This window comes from Micromys minutus (genome assembly GCF_963924665.1).
Source record: "Micromys minutus genome assembly, chromosome: 1".
NCBI lineage: Eukaryota > Metazoa > Chordata > Mammalia > Rodentia > Muridae > Micromys > Micromys minutus.
The window spans coordinates 253,158,001-253,171,844 of NC_137969.1; the positions used below are offsets into that span (position 1 = coordinate 253,158,001).

At 40.5% G+C, this 13,844-nt stretch overlaps 1 protein-coding gene across 2 annotated transcripts in view; it reads left to right on the top strand.

Moving 5' to 3' along the window:
* Positions 1 to 13,844, top strand: part of MARK3 (microtubule affinity regulating kinase 3) — an 83,155-nt gene that overhangs the window by 52,662 nt on the left and 16,649 nt on the right. For both annotated transcript variants that reach the window (XM_080920402.1, XM_080920401.1), the window contains exons 13-14: positions 4,203 to 4,420; positions 8,800 to 8,903. In XM_080920402.1, coding sequence (XP_080776528.1) covers positions 4,203 to 4,420; positions 8,800 to 8,903 — 322 coding nt within the window. The remainder of the gene's footprint in view (positions 1 to 4,202; positions 4,421 to 8,799; positions 8,904 to 13,844) is intronic.

The following is a 13,844-nucleotide window of genomic DNA, read 5'->3' on the forward strand; positions in this document are numbered from 1 at the left end:
AGCATGAGAGGCTGGCTATGGTTAACGTACTATTTGGAAAATTTGGTAGATACTGTTGGGTAAGGCTGAGCAGAATGAAAGCCATAGTTATGTCTATCTTCTATGTCTGTATAAGGTAACTGACCAGAGCATTGCAGCTGCTGGAATACTCATGGAAGTAGTCTCTGTTCAGAGAGGGTCAGTATAGCTCACCATTGGGGGCTATTGAGCACTTAAATGGAGGAAGTGACTTTCAAATTTTTCCTTTTATGTGTATGAGTATTTTAACTTCATGTGTATATATATCTGCACCACTTGAGCTGGAGAGATGGCTCAGCGGTTAAGAGCACTGACTGCTCTTCCAGAGGTCATGAGTGAAATTCCCAGCACCCATATGGTGGCTCACAACCATCTGTAATGGGATCTGATATGTCTTCTGGTGTGTCTGAAAACATTGACACTGTACTCACAAAAAAAAAAAAAAAAAACAAAAAAAAATCTGCACCATTTGTGCCTGGTGCCCATGGAGCCAGAGAATGTGTTAGATTTCCTGGAATATAGATGCTTGTGAGCCATAATGTAGATCCTGGGTCTTTTGTAAGAGTAGACAGTGTTCTTAACTGCTGAATCATCTTTCTAGTCTCAAGGATTTTGTATGTGTATTAAGATTTTTCTCAAGAAGGAGGTTTCACTCTATAGACCAGGCTGTCCTGAAACTAACTCTATAGACCAGGCTGGCCTTACAGAGACACACTTGCCTCTGCCTCCCAAATGCTGAGACTAAAGATGTGTGACTCTGCCACCCGGCTAGTATTTTCTATTGTAATTTCAATTAAAGGTGAAAATCTGAGGCTGGGCATTTTGATAAATGCTTGTAATCCCAGCACTTGAAAGATAAAGGTAGGAGAATCAAGAACTTAGGTTGAAACTAGAGATGGCTCAGCGGTTAGGAGCACTCGCTGTTCTTTCCAGCCTGTGTTCAGTTCCCAGCTCTCAAATGTATCTGTACTTCCACTTCAGAGGTTCAACTCCATTTTCTGGTCACTATGGGCACCAAGCATACATGGGTACAAGCATGCTTGTAAGCAAAACAATTATCTACATAAAATACTTCCTTTTAAATTTCAAAAGAAGTTGGCTATGTACCAAGACATGTTGCAAAAGGAGGAGGGGGAAATTTAAAGGTATTTTAATTCCTAAATTCTGAAACCTGTGGAATTTTCTCTTTTATCAAAGGAATAACCTTAGAAAATTTATTCTTCCTTAAGGGTGTAGATTTCACCTGAATTTTATGACTTTTTTCCAGACATAAAAGACTTTAGAACCTTTATTTTTTTCAGTAAGGCACAGAGAAAGGAATGTTCTCGTGTCTCCCTGGAGACAGCAACCAAGGAATGCCAGAAGCAAGGTTGACTCCTTAATCCCTAATCCTGTGCTTTGTCTACTAAACTAGGACTTTTATTCACAAATAATCCATTTCACCAGAAAAGGTTCTATGTGACCCCATATATAGATGTGTATAGTGCCAAATATCACTTACAAGTCATAAAAGTAATTTATTTTAAAGTAATTGTTTTATATACAGGTGATGTTGCTATTTTATTAAAAGGGATTTTTAAAAAATATTTTTACATAGATCTTTTTGTTGTTGGTTTTTGTTTTGCTTTGGTTCATTAAGACAGGGTCTTATTCTATTTCTATGTAGCCTGAAACTTGCTGTATAGATCCAGTCTGGCCTTGAATTTCTAGAGATCTGTCCCTACTGCCTAACTTTTGGGATTAAAGACTTGTATCTCCACAACAGATAAGAATTAAATGTTGACTGAAGTTTTGATACTACAGGACTTAGAACACTTAATACTGTTTTTTCAAATTGATTTCTTACTTATAATAATCCTTTTAGATTATAAAAATATATTATTATTATTATAATAGAATATGACTTCATCTGAATGCATATGTGATACACAGGACTGGAGAGCACACATTCAACTGCTCTTTCATATAGAACTACAGTTTGATTCCCAGCATCCATGTATTTTTTTACTACTGCTTGTAAATTGTGTCCCAGGCAATCCAATGTCCTTCATGGGCTCTCGCATGCACATGTTGCTCATAAGAGGAAAATACAAGTCACATAAGTAAACGTTTTTATATGTACATGGAGGCATTCGTGTTTGGCCTCCAACTTGAACACATGCACTCATGCAGTAGGTGATGATGTTTGCTGACAGCCTGACTGCTTGAGTTTGCTACATGGGACCCACACAGTAGAATGGGAGTACCTGTTTCTGCAAGCCATCCTCTCTGACCTCTGCATGTATACTGTAGCATGAATATACACATACATAAAATACATTGTTTGTTTGCTTAATTTTTAAAGAAAAAAAGACACACAACTTAGATAGATGTCAAGGAAATGATTTAAGCAGAAAGAATAACTCAGAGGCTGGAAATGTGGCTCAAGTTGATTAAAGCACTTGTTGCTCTTAAACAGGACTGGAATTCAATACACAGTCTTGAGTTGTATTGAATTAAGTTGACTTAATAACCACACATAACTTCAGTTGTAGGGGATACAACGCCTTCTGATCTCCACAGACACCAAGCATCTACATGAAGTATATACTTACATTCAGGCAAAATATTCATCCACATAAATAAATCTTTAAAAAAAAGAAAGAAAGAAATCAGGCCAGCAAAGAATACATTGGGCCAGGACTGACACTGACATGGTTTGCTTTTCACACTCGAGTGTGTGTGTGTGTGTGTGTGTGTGTGTGTGTGTGTGTGTGTGTGTGTGTGTGTTTTCTCAAAAATTAATTAAAAACCAAAAACTTGCAGTGGCAGTACATGCCTTTAATTTCAGCATTTGGGAACCAGAAGTAGGTGGATCTCTGAGTTCAAGGCCAGCCTAGTCTGGAGCAAGTTCCAGGACAGCCAGAGCTACACAAAGAAATCCTGTTCTGGAAAAGAAAACAGCAAAAACTTCAGCTCTGTACTATTGATTTATATTTAAACTAAAATGACGTGCTAATAGAAGTGCTTGGGGATGCTGGGGTTAGAGGAGTAAGGAGTATTGGATGATGTAGTTAAGTGTGGTCAGGAGAGGGTAAACCACTGGGTCTTTAAGATAAATTCACATGAAACTACATACATGATGGAGGGTATAAAGTACACAGACACATAAGTGAAACAGCTAATCCAAAGGAGGTTGCAGATTTGACCATTATCTGTTTGCATTTATCCGACAGTGTGTTGAATCTAATGTTGAAATGGTTTACAGTGTCAGTTGGCCTTATGCTGTTGAGAAGACAGATAAGTGACAATGACAACATCACCTTGTGCTTAATTAATATTTATTTTTATATGTTACAGTAGCACACCTGAAAGCTAAATTAGTGGTCTCTCTTACATCAATCCTTTTTAAGATCTAATTTCCAAATACAGATTTCGGTACAGGAAATAATTACCCTTCTTTTGGTAGACCTAAGATGTTTGAGTCAAGGTCTCCCTGTAGAGACCTTAGACTATCTTGGAATTTGTGAACTTCCTCCCTCACCTTCTTAAGTACTGTGCTTAAGACCATAGCACAGGTCTGGTACGGTTCTTTTAAGATCTTACGTAGGCATTGTGTCCATTTCTAGTGTTTTAAACTCCAGCTCGCCTGTGTTAACACTGGGACCTCTGAGTAGTTAACTGTAGGAGACTAGTTAATTGTCTACTGGGGTCCTCCTTGGATGTGCTCTAAAGCATGGTTATGCACATTTCCTCTCTAGCATTCCTAAATGCTTCCACAGCCTCCATTATTCTCCTGGCTTCTTGCTTATCTAGAAATCTGTGTTATCTTATTCCCACAAGATGAGACTAGCTCAGACCGAAAGAATGTAGTTTGCTTGATTGTACCAGAATAGTTTGTTCTGCATGCTGCCTGTGCATCTAGTTAATTTGATAGTGATCTTCTAGATAATGACACAGTATTAAGTTGTTTCTAAAAGACCACTCAACTTGTTAATTTTTTAGTCATTAAAAAAATTAATATTTAAATAATAAGCAGACTTTAAATAATAAGCAAATGGAAATGTTTTACTAGTTTGCAGTTATAGATGAATAAAAAATTAAATTGTCTTTTTAATTTTTATTTTATTAAATAAAATGTTAATTTTCACAGAATAAAATATGAACTGCATTCTGTCTTTTAAAGAGTGAACTCTTTATTGTAGCTGGACCAGCTATTCCTTCAGTTGTGGCATATCCAAAGAGGAGTCAGACCAGCACTGCAGATAGCGACCTCAAAGAAGATGGAGTTCCTTCCCGAAAATCAAGTGGCAGTGCTGTAGGAGGAAAGGGGATTGCTCCTGCCAGTCCTATGCTTGGGAATGCAAGCAATCCCAACAAAGCCGATATTCCCGAGCGCAAGAAAAGCCCTGCTGTCCCCAGTGTAAGTACCTGGATAGGATGGCACTCCCGGGTGTGTGGGCCTTGAACCAGCTGCACCTTTGCATCCATCCATCTCACTCCACTCTGCCTGCCTGCAGTGTCTTTCCTCCAGGACTGTGTCTTGCTTGCATTGCAGGGTTTTTTGTTTTTTGTAATTCCTGTTTTTTCTAGTTCATTCCTGCTGCTTTAACAGAGTATCTGAGACATTTATAAGGAACAGAAGTTTATCATTTGGGTTCTAGAAGCTGGAGAGTCTAGGATCAAGGCACACACATATTCATTGTCTAGTGAAGGATATCGTCTTTTCTGCTCCAGAGGTGAGGACGTGATGTCTTCCCGTAGCAACAGGAGCAGGGCCTCACCCTTTATAAAACACTAATGTCCTAGAAGCCCAGTCCTTACACCATTACACTGAAGCTTGTTTCCCGTGAGCTCTGGAGGAGCTGAGACTCAAGTCCTGTGTGTCAGAGGTACTGTGCTCTTCCTCCAGAGACATCTACTCTTGGTACGCACTGACTGATAGAGGCAGTCACAAAAATGTGGCAGTGTAGACAGCAGTCTGTCTGTCCTCAGGGAGAGCCCTTTCTGGGTACCAAAGACTGTGGATGAGTTAAACCACAGGGGAAGAAACATTACATAATGAGTGTGCTAAAATTAAAACTCTGAATCTTTAACTTTAGTACAGTTCCCTCAGGAAATAGTTTCTGTTTGTTAGAGTAAGTGGAATCCATTTAATTCCAAGAGCCTTTTCTCGTGAATGGAAATGGTTCTATCTGACATAACATGTTAATTATTAGTGCTTATAGAGGTAATTGTGGGCAGAATTTGCAGAGCAGTGAACAGTCTTGAGGTTATCTGTAAGCCTTGATTTCCCATACACAATTGACAGGAATGCAGCCTTCTCCTTCCTACCCACAGAAAACGCAGAGGGGGAACTCCCCACATTATTTCATTTCATCCTCTGGCATTGTGCCTAATCAAAATAAAACATTTAAAGTAACTTACATTTTGGCTTCAGAATGCCTTATAAAGTGGGATTGTAGCTTTGTACTTTAATTTCAGTCTACTGCATTCTAAACTCAGTCTCTCACTTTAGATGACAGTAGACATTAGAGTTTTCCTCTTTCTCCACCTTGTGGCTTTTCACCACATGTCACTCATTTACATGTTGAAAGTGTATCCTGAGGATTATCAATGGTCAATACTTACTATTTATAAAGTATAATACAAGTAACAGCAATATTTTATAGTCTTGCTACTATAGCAGAATTCCTAGGCAGTTAACTTAAAAAGAGGAAAGATATATTTTAGCTCAGGGCTAGTTCCAGTCCAAAGTGGGTTAGGGTTATGGCTTCATCCATAGGGCTGTGAAGGAAGAAACCTTCTCTTTACTTGTAAGGTAGGAAACAAGACTAGATGGGCTAGAGATGTAATACATATACTTTTCATGGACTGTTCTGGTGACTTTAGAAACTCCCAGAAGGTCCTGCCTCCTAAATATCCTATTACCTCCCAGTGGCTCCACCTAGGACTCGGCCTTTACTTTATGGACTTTTGAGGTGCATTCATCCAATGTGTAAGAACAACATCAGAAGATTTCTCCCAATCACTGTTGGAGTATCATTGCACATTATCCACTCATGCTTTATCTTCACTTAAAAACTATGGTTGAGGGGCCAGAGAGATGGCTTAGTGTTTAGGAGCACTGACTGCTTTTCTAGAGGACCAGGTTTGATTCCTGGTACCCAGATGGCAACTCACAACCACCTGTAAAATCAGTTCTTGACCTTTAGGGCATTGCACACACATGGCACAGAGACACACATCTTAGGCAAACTACCTTCACATGAAAATAAAAAGACCTTTACTACTTTCTCAGAGGACCTGGGTTTAGTTGTTAGCATCCACATGGCAACTTACAACTTTCTCTAACTGCAGAGGTCTCTATAGGCACCAGCCATACATTTAGCAAACATTCACACAAATAAGAACAAATCTTTTTGCCTAGTGATGGTGGTACTTGCCTTTATTTAATCTCAGTACTCAGGAAGCAGACACCGGTGGTCTACATAGGAACTTATGGGAGTTATGGGACTATCTTCAAAAAAAAAATTTTTTTTTCATTTACTTACCCAATTGGTCTCAAACTTGAGCTCCATCTGCCCTCTGCCTTTCAAGTGCTGGAATTAAAGGCATGTGTACTACACCCAGACATGCTTGATGTTTTGTATTTCAGAACAGGAAATGTGAATCTTACAGGTTTGTCCATTTGCAGGTTTGTCCATATGTCTCCTATCTGTTCCATAGGTTCACAAAATTCATTTACCGTATCATTCTTAGGAATGTTATTTAGTTGTGTGGTACCAGGGTTGGTGGCAGTGACTTTTTATCCCTGCATTAGGAAGACAGAGGCAGGTGAATTACTTGAGAGTTTGAGACCAGCCTGGTCTGTATAGGCAGTTCCAGGCCATCAAAGGCTACACAAACCCTGTTTTCAAACAAACAAAAATCTCAGAAAAATTGATTATTTACATAGCATGGAAGAGACCTGAGGTGAGTTTTTGGCACCACATAAACTGGGTATGGTAGTACTATCTCATAGTACTTGGAAGGTATAGACAGGATGAGGAGTTCAAGGTGATGGGACCGGAGAAATGGGTCAGTAGTTAAGTAAGAGTCTTGCCAAGGACCAGAGTGTGGTTGTAAGCACCCATCAGGTGGATCACAACCGTCTGTAACTGGTTCCACGTGTATTGGTTGCCTCTGATGTCTGCAGGTACTTGTACTCACATAGACATAGTCTCAAAGCTGCCTGTAACTCCAGTTCTAGGGCAATCTAACATCCTCTCTGATCACCATAGGCACTGTATATACATAGTGCACAAACGTGCATGTGAGCAAAACCCCCATATATATAAAATAATTCTGGCCATGTAGTAATGGTGGTGGCAGGAAGACACCTTTAATCCCAACACTCAGGTGGAGCTCTTGAGTCTGAGGACAGTTGAAGCTATATAGAGAAACCCTGTATATTCTCAAAAGAATATTAGACACTAATCAGACATAAGATTTGCAAGTATTTCCTGTCCTGTGTGTATTCTCTCTTCATTTCCTTTCATAATATTCCTGGCACTTTTTAAAAATTTGTATAAGTGTTTTGCCTATGTGTGAATCTGTACCACACCCATTTGTGGTGCCTCTAGAGCCTAAAGAGCACCCGATCCCTAGAATTGTGGTTACAGATAGATTTGAACCCAGGTCCTCTGTGAGCAGCTAGTGAGTGTTCTCACCTGCTGAGCCATCTATAGCCCTGGTCTTTTTACACTTCTGTGTTGTTCATACTTGTGCTGTGCTCATCTGTTAATGTGTTGTGAAATCCCCAAATCAGGTAGATGTGTGTTTTAATTTTATTTGAATGCATATTAATAGACAGTTTTACATGTATATTAACCTTGTTCTTTTAAGATTTGTTTTATGTATTATGCTGTCTTCACACATACTAGAAGAGGTCATAGGATTCCATTACAAATGGTTGTGAGCCACCATGTGGTTTCGGGGAGTTGAACTCAGGACCTTTGGAAGAACGGCCAGTGCTCTAACCACTGAGCAATCTCTCTAGCCTACTCTTATTCTTAAAGTACTACATTTAATTTTCTTTCCTTTTATCTTTTGAGATAAGAGCTTACTATGTAACCCAGACTGGCTTCAAGCCTGTGATCCTCCTGTCTAAACCACCCAAACAATGAGATCACCAGATTCATCTAGAATTTTTTAAAGAGACTGGAATGATGGCTCATTGGCTAAGAGTGCTTTTTTGTAGGTGACCAAAGTTTAGTTCCCAATACCTACATTGGGAAGCTCACAACTACCAATAGTTCTAGCTCTGGAGGATCCAGTGCCCTCTTCTGGCAACTTCATGAATATGTGCATGTGTGTGCATGCACAAACACAGACACTATTTATACATACACTATTTTATTTATTTATTTGACTTTGTGGGACCTTAGCACCTACTTAAAAGCTAGATGGATGTGGCCACTTACCTGTAGTCTCCTTGGAAAAGCTGGCTAAATACTCCAACCTCAGTCTGAGAGCTCTGAGTTCAGGTATACTCCTCAGTTGGTAGAGAGTAATCCAAGAACATAGCAGACACTAATCTCTACAGGCAGCACCCTTCTTACAGTTTTGGGTTTTTGTTTTTTTGGGGTTTTTTTGTTTTGTTTTTTGTTTGTTTGCATAAATAAATACTGTTAAATTCTATTTTGGGGTTTTTGTTTGTTTGTTTGTTTGTTTGGTTGGTTGGTTGGGGTTTTTGGTTTGGTTTGCTTACTGAATTATACTTAACCAAATAGTCCAAATTAAAATGTTCCTTTCTTGCAGGGTAACTCAGCATCTGGTGGGATGACACGGCGGAATACTTACGTTTGCAGCGAGAGATGTGCAGCGGACAGACATTCAGTGATTCAGAACGGCAAAGAAAACAGGTGTGAAATTTACCTATTGCCAAAAAAAGTCTTCTCCCAAAAGAAGTATGTTACTTCTCAGTTTTTTTAATAGTTCAAATGGCTACCAATTATTCTTTTAAGGTAAGTAAACTTTAAATGCTAGTTTCTAGCATGATATTAGAATTTTAGATTCTTCTTTTGGCCCAGAGCCTCTACTCCTATAATTAACAGTTATAACAAGGAGAATTACGGTAGAACCAGGGAGTTTTCTGAAAGACTAGTGGCATTTCTTGAAAATGTTGACTAGGGGAACATTAGCACTAATAACTTCCACTGAAAGAGAAGCATGTGGGAGCCTGAGGTCAGGAGCCACACCTGGGATGAGAGTTGAGAGAGAGAGCTGCAGGTGGCCAGTGCCAGCATAGTCTCCACCTCAGAAGTACACCAAGACTCTAGGACACAGAGTCTATCTTCTGCATGGCTCCAAGTACTAATGAAATCACACCAAGAGCCTTTCAGTGCTTATGGAAAAAAATGAGACTAGGTAGGTGCAGGAACCATGAAGTGCTATTGATTTGAGGGGCAGGGGAGAAAAAGACGTCAAGTTGGTAGGATTTGGGTAAATACCTATTCTATATAGAATAATTAAATTCTGAGCGAGGAGATGAAAGCAGAGTGCATCTCAGAGTACTCCAAGACACAAGTTATCTTGGTAATCTCTGGCTTGCATCCTGACCATTCTTGAGTCATCCTTAGTATCAATGGTGTGTGTGTGGTGTGGTGTGTGTGTTGAAAAGGCATGTTCTGTAGCGTCATCAGGAGGGAATGCTTTCTTAGTGTGTGAATTTTTTCCTTCCTTCCTTCCTTCCTTCCTTCCTTCCTCTGGTTCACAAAGAGTTCCCAGCGTCTCTCCTGGCCAGTGAGAGGTCCTTGAACCAGAGAGAAAAAACACGTAGCAATTCAGCCTTTTTTCTTCCTAGTCACCTGCTGCTGAATGGCAGGAGTTCATCTACCAGCAGCCAGCAGGTTCTTAGAGCAGCAAAATGTTAAAGGTAAATATTACTTAAACAGGCAACTTTACTCTCACAAAACCAAGTTTTGCCCCTGAAACTGTTGCCTTTCTCAGGAAAATAATGTGCTGCTAGGCTGGTCACCAGTATCTATTGCTGTGAAGAGAAACCATGACCAAGGTAAATCTTACAAAGGACAACATTTAATTGTGGTTGGCTTATATGTTCAGACGTTTAATACCTTATTGTTAAGGAGAAAAGCCATAGCGGTCATCCAGGCAGATGTGGTTTTGGAGAAAGAGCAGAGTTCTATATCTTGACCCAACTACAACCAGGAGAGAGCTGTCAGCTAGGAGGAGAGTCTCAAAAACCAACCCCACAGTGACACACTTCCTCCAAAAAAGCCACACCTCTTAGTATTGCCACTCCTGGGCCAAGCATATTTAAACCACCACATTCTACTCCTATAGACTTGTTCAAACACATGGATCTGTGGGGGTCATACCTAGCCATCACATTTAGTTCAACTTCAAAAGTCTCCACTTAGTCTATAACAGTCTCAAGAAATGTTCAAAAGTCCAAAGTCCCTTCTAAGATTCATCCAGTCACTTAACCATAATCCCCTCCCTATAAACTCAAAATCAAAAAGCAGCTCACATACCTCCAACATCACAGGATATACATTACCACTCCAAAATGGCTTAGTGAGGAAATTCCGGACAGAAGTTGGCTGGGCAAACTCCAAACTCTGCAACTCCGTGTCTGTTGTCTAACTCTTTTGCTTTGTTGACTACATAATTCTTTAGCTGGTTCCATTCCCTATTAGCAGCTTTCCTCAGCATGTATCCCTTGGCTCTGGCTTGTTTACCAGCTTCTTATTCCAATTTCATGGGCTGCACACATGATCTTCACTGCTCCAGCTCTGCATTCTGTAGCACTCTAGGCTCTACTTGACTCCGCTCCACTGCTGCTGCTGCTCTTGGTGATCATCCATGATACTGGCATCTCTAATACACTGGGTTCTTCCGCTGCAACTAGGCTTCACCAATAGCCTCTCATAGGTTTTCTTCATGATGCCAAGGGACTCCTTCAGTCCTAGGCCATCAACTGCAGCTTAGGCTACATCTTCACAAATGGCCTTTCCTGGCCTCTCACAGTTTCAGGCCTCAGCTGCTTTCCATGATACCTTAATGCCTTCAAAACCAGTACCACCCGAGTAACTCTCACACATTACCTAGTCCATCTGCATCTGCAGCACGAGATACAACCTTGGCTATCTCTGGAACACAGCTTTTTGTGCTCTTAGAATACTTCCCAGAAGATCTTATTACCTCAGTGGTGCTCATCTCTTCTTAATCACTGCTGACTTCTTTGCTCCAGCTGACCAGCATCAATTGTCCCAGCAGTCTCTTCTGTTCTTTACTCTAAAGCCAGAGCCACATGGCTGAAGCTGCCAACTTCTGCTGCTTGCAGGGGCTGGAACATGGGCCTCTTGTTCTTGGTCCATTATCAGCAACATTTTGTTTTCTAATTCCTTCAGTGCCTAAGCTTGGCTGTCTTGAAACTTGCTCTGTAGATTGACCTTGATATCAGAGATCTGCATGCCTGAATGCTTTGATTAAAGGTGAATAGCACCACTCCTGTACTAAAGAACTTTTCTTCTTCTAGAACTTGCTGTGTCCCAGGCTGTCCTTGAACTCAGAGATCTGCCTGTCTTTGTCTCCTGGGATTAAAAGTGTATATCCCCATGTCTGGGCCTATGTTTTTCATGGCCACAATTTCTTTTCTTTTTTTTTTTTTTTAAGATTTATTTATTTGTATGAGTACACTGTAGCTGTTTTCAGACACACCAGAAGAGGGCATCGGATCCCATTAGAGATGGTTGGAAGCCACCATTTGGTTGCTGGGACTTGAACTCAGGACCTTCCAGAGCAGTCAGTGTACTTAACTGCTGAGCCATCTCTCCAGTCCTCACAGTTTCTTGAATTATGAATCAAAAGCTTGTACCTTCCAGCCTCAAGATCTGGGTCACAAGTGTCCCCTCCATTTCTGGATTGTAGTTCATTCCAGATTAAAAATCCAGGTAATAACACCTAACCCGAGACATAACTGTTTCTTGTTCAACTGCAAACACAAACAATGAGCTTGAGGGGGCGGGGTTCTTGCCCTGAGATCACCAGTCCCTCAATCCATTCATCTTTATCACAGGATTTTGTTCCATTTCACTTCCTGGCTCCTCTTCATTACTTGAACCAAACATTTTTTTGTCCTTGCTAAACTTGCTATGCTTGATCAAACACTCTTTGCCAGAGTAAACCCAGCTGGGCTTTTCTGAGGCTTCCTTTGTCAGTGCAGTTAATCTGATTCTTTTGACCTTAAACTTAGCCTCAGGTCACCTCTTCAGACAAGGACAAAAAGCAGCCACAATCTTCAAAAACATACCACAAAATCAGTCTTAGGCCACATACTAACTAACATTCTTCTCCTCTGAAACCTCTTGAGCCAGGCCCTCAAAGTTCAAATCCTCATAACCAAATTCTTGGGATGGCCCATTAAGCCCCTCTTAAGGCATTCATTCCATTTCCAAATCCAGTTGTCAGGCCTAGCACAGCAATACCCCAGTCCCTGATACCTGCTTCTGTCTTTTTTTGTTTGTTTGTTTGTTTGTTTTTGTTTTTGTTTTTCTTGCTATGAATAGAGACCATGACCAAGGCAACTCTTACAATGGCCAACATTTTATTGGGGCTGGCTTACAGGTTCAGAGGTTCAGTCCATTATCAAGGCAGGAGCATGGCCGTGTCTAGTCAGACATAGTGCTAGTGAAGGAGCTGAGAGTTCCCATGCAACTGCACCCAGGAGAAAACTGTCTCCCAGGCACATAGGAGGGTTTCAAAGCTCACCCTAACAGTGACACACTTCCTCCAACAAGACCACACCCATTCAAACAAGGCCACACCTCCTAAATAGTACCACTCCATGGGCCAAGCATATTCAACCCAACACAACCAATCGGTAGATTTTATGACAGTTCCATTCTCAACTCATTTGAGTCTATTCTAGACCACAACTGATTTAATAGAAGAGATACCAGTTAAAGCCTAGAATTTTTGTTAAATTTCCTTCCACGGGACTCAAAAGCTGCTGTTTTATGGTCCCTTTTATGGTTTGATTTTGGAAAGTTTAGTTGTTGTTGAACTACTAAAATCTCCTTTGGGGCTTTAAAGTGTGGAGATTACCATTCTCTGAGGTCCTGAACCGCATAAAAAGGAAATATTTTGTTGAGGACAAGCATGCAAACAGACTTTTGCAAGTATTTAGACCCAGCTCCTTCCTTGCTCTATTTTAGGACTGTCTGCATGTGCATACACTTGACCCTCTCACCTTGTTCTTCCAATTTACCACCTCACTTTTTAAAAATCACTATTCAGTCTTTGGAGATAGCTTGAGGACATCTTCAATTAATTTTTTTTTAAAGATTTATTTATTTTATGTATGTGAGTACACTATTGCTGTCTTCAGACACACCAGAAGAGGGCATCAGATCCCATTACAGATGATTGTGAGCCACCATGTGGTTGCTGGGAATTGAACTCAGGACCTGTGGAAGAGCAGACAGTGCTCTTAACCACTGAGCCATTTCTCCAGCTCTTCACTTAATTTCTTTGTAGTCATTTCCTTTCTATGTTCTGAAGAATATCCTCTTTCTTGGGGTTGATTCCCATGTATTCTGCCAGGGCCTATTTGCTTCTCTCGGCCACATTCATTAAAAAAAAAAATGCTCAACCTAGCTAGGGACATGACTCAGTAAACATCAGGGACATGAGTTTAACTTCTCAGCACCTATGTTACACGCCAGTAATTCCAGTATTATAGGGTGTAGATGGGCAGGTCCTAGGAGCTGGCCAGGCCATAATGGTGAGCTTTTAGTTCAGTGAAAGACCTTGTCTTGAGGCAGTAAAAGGTAGAGAGT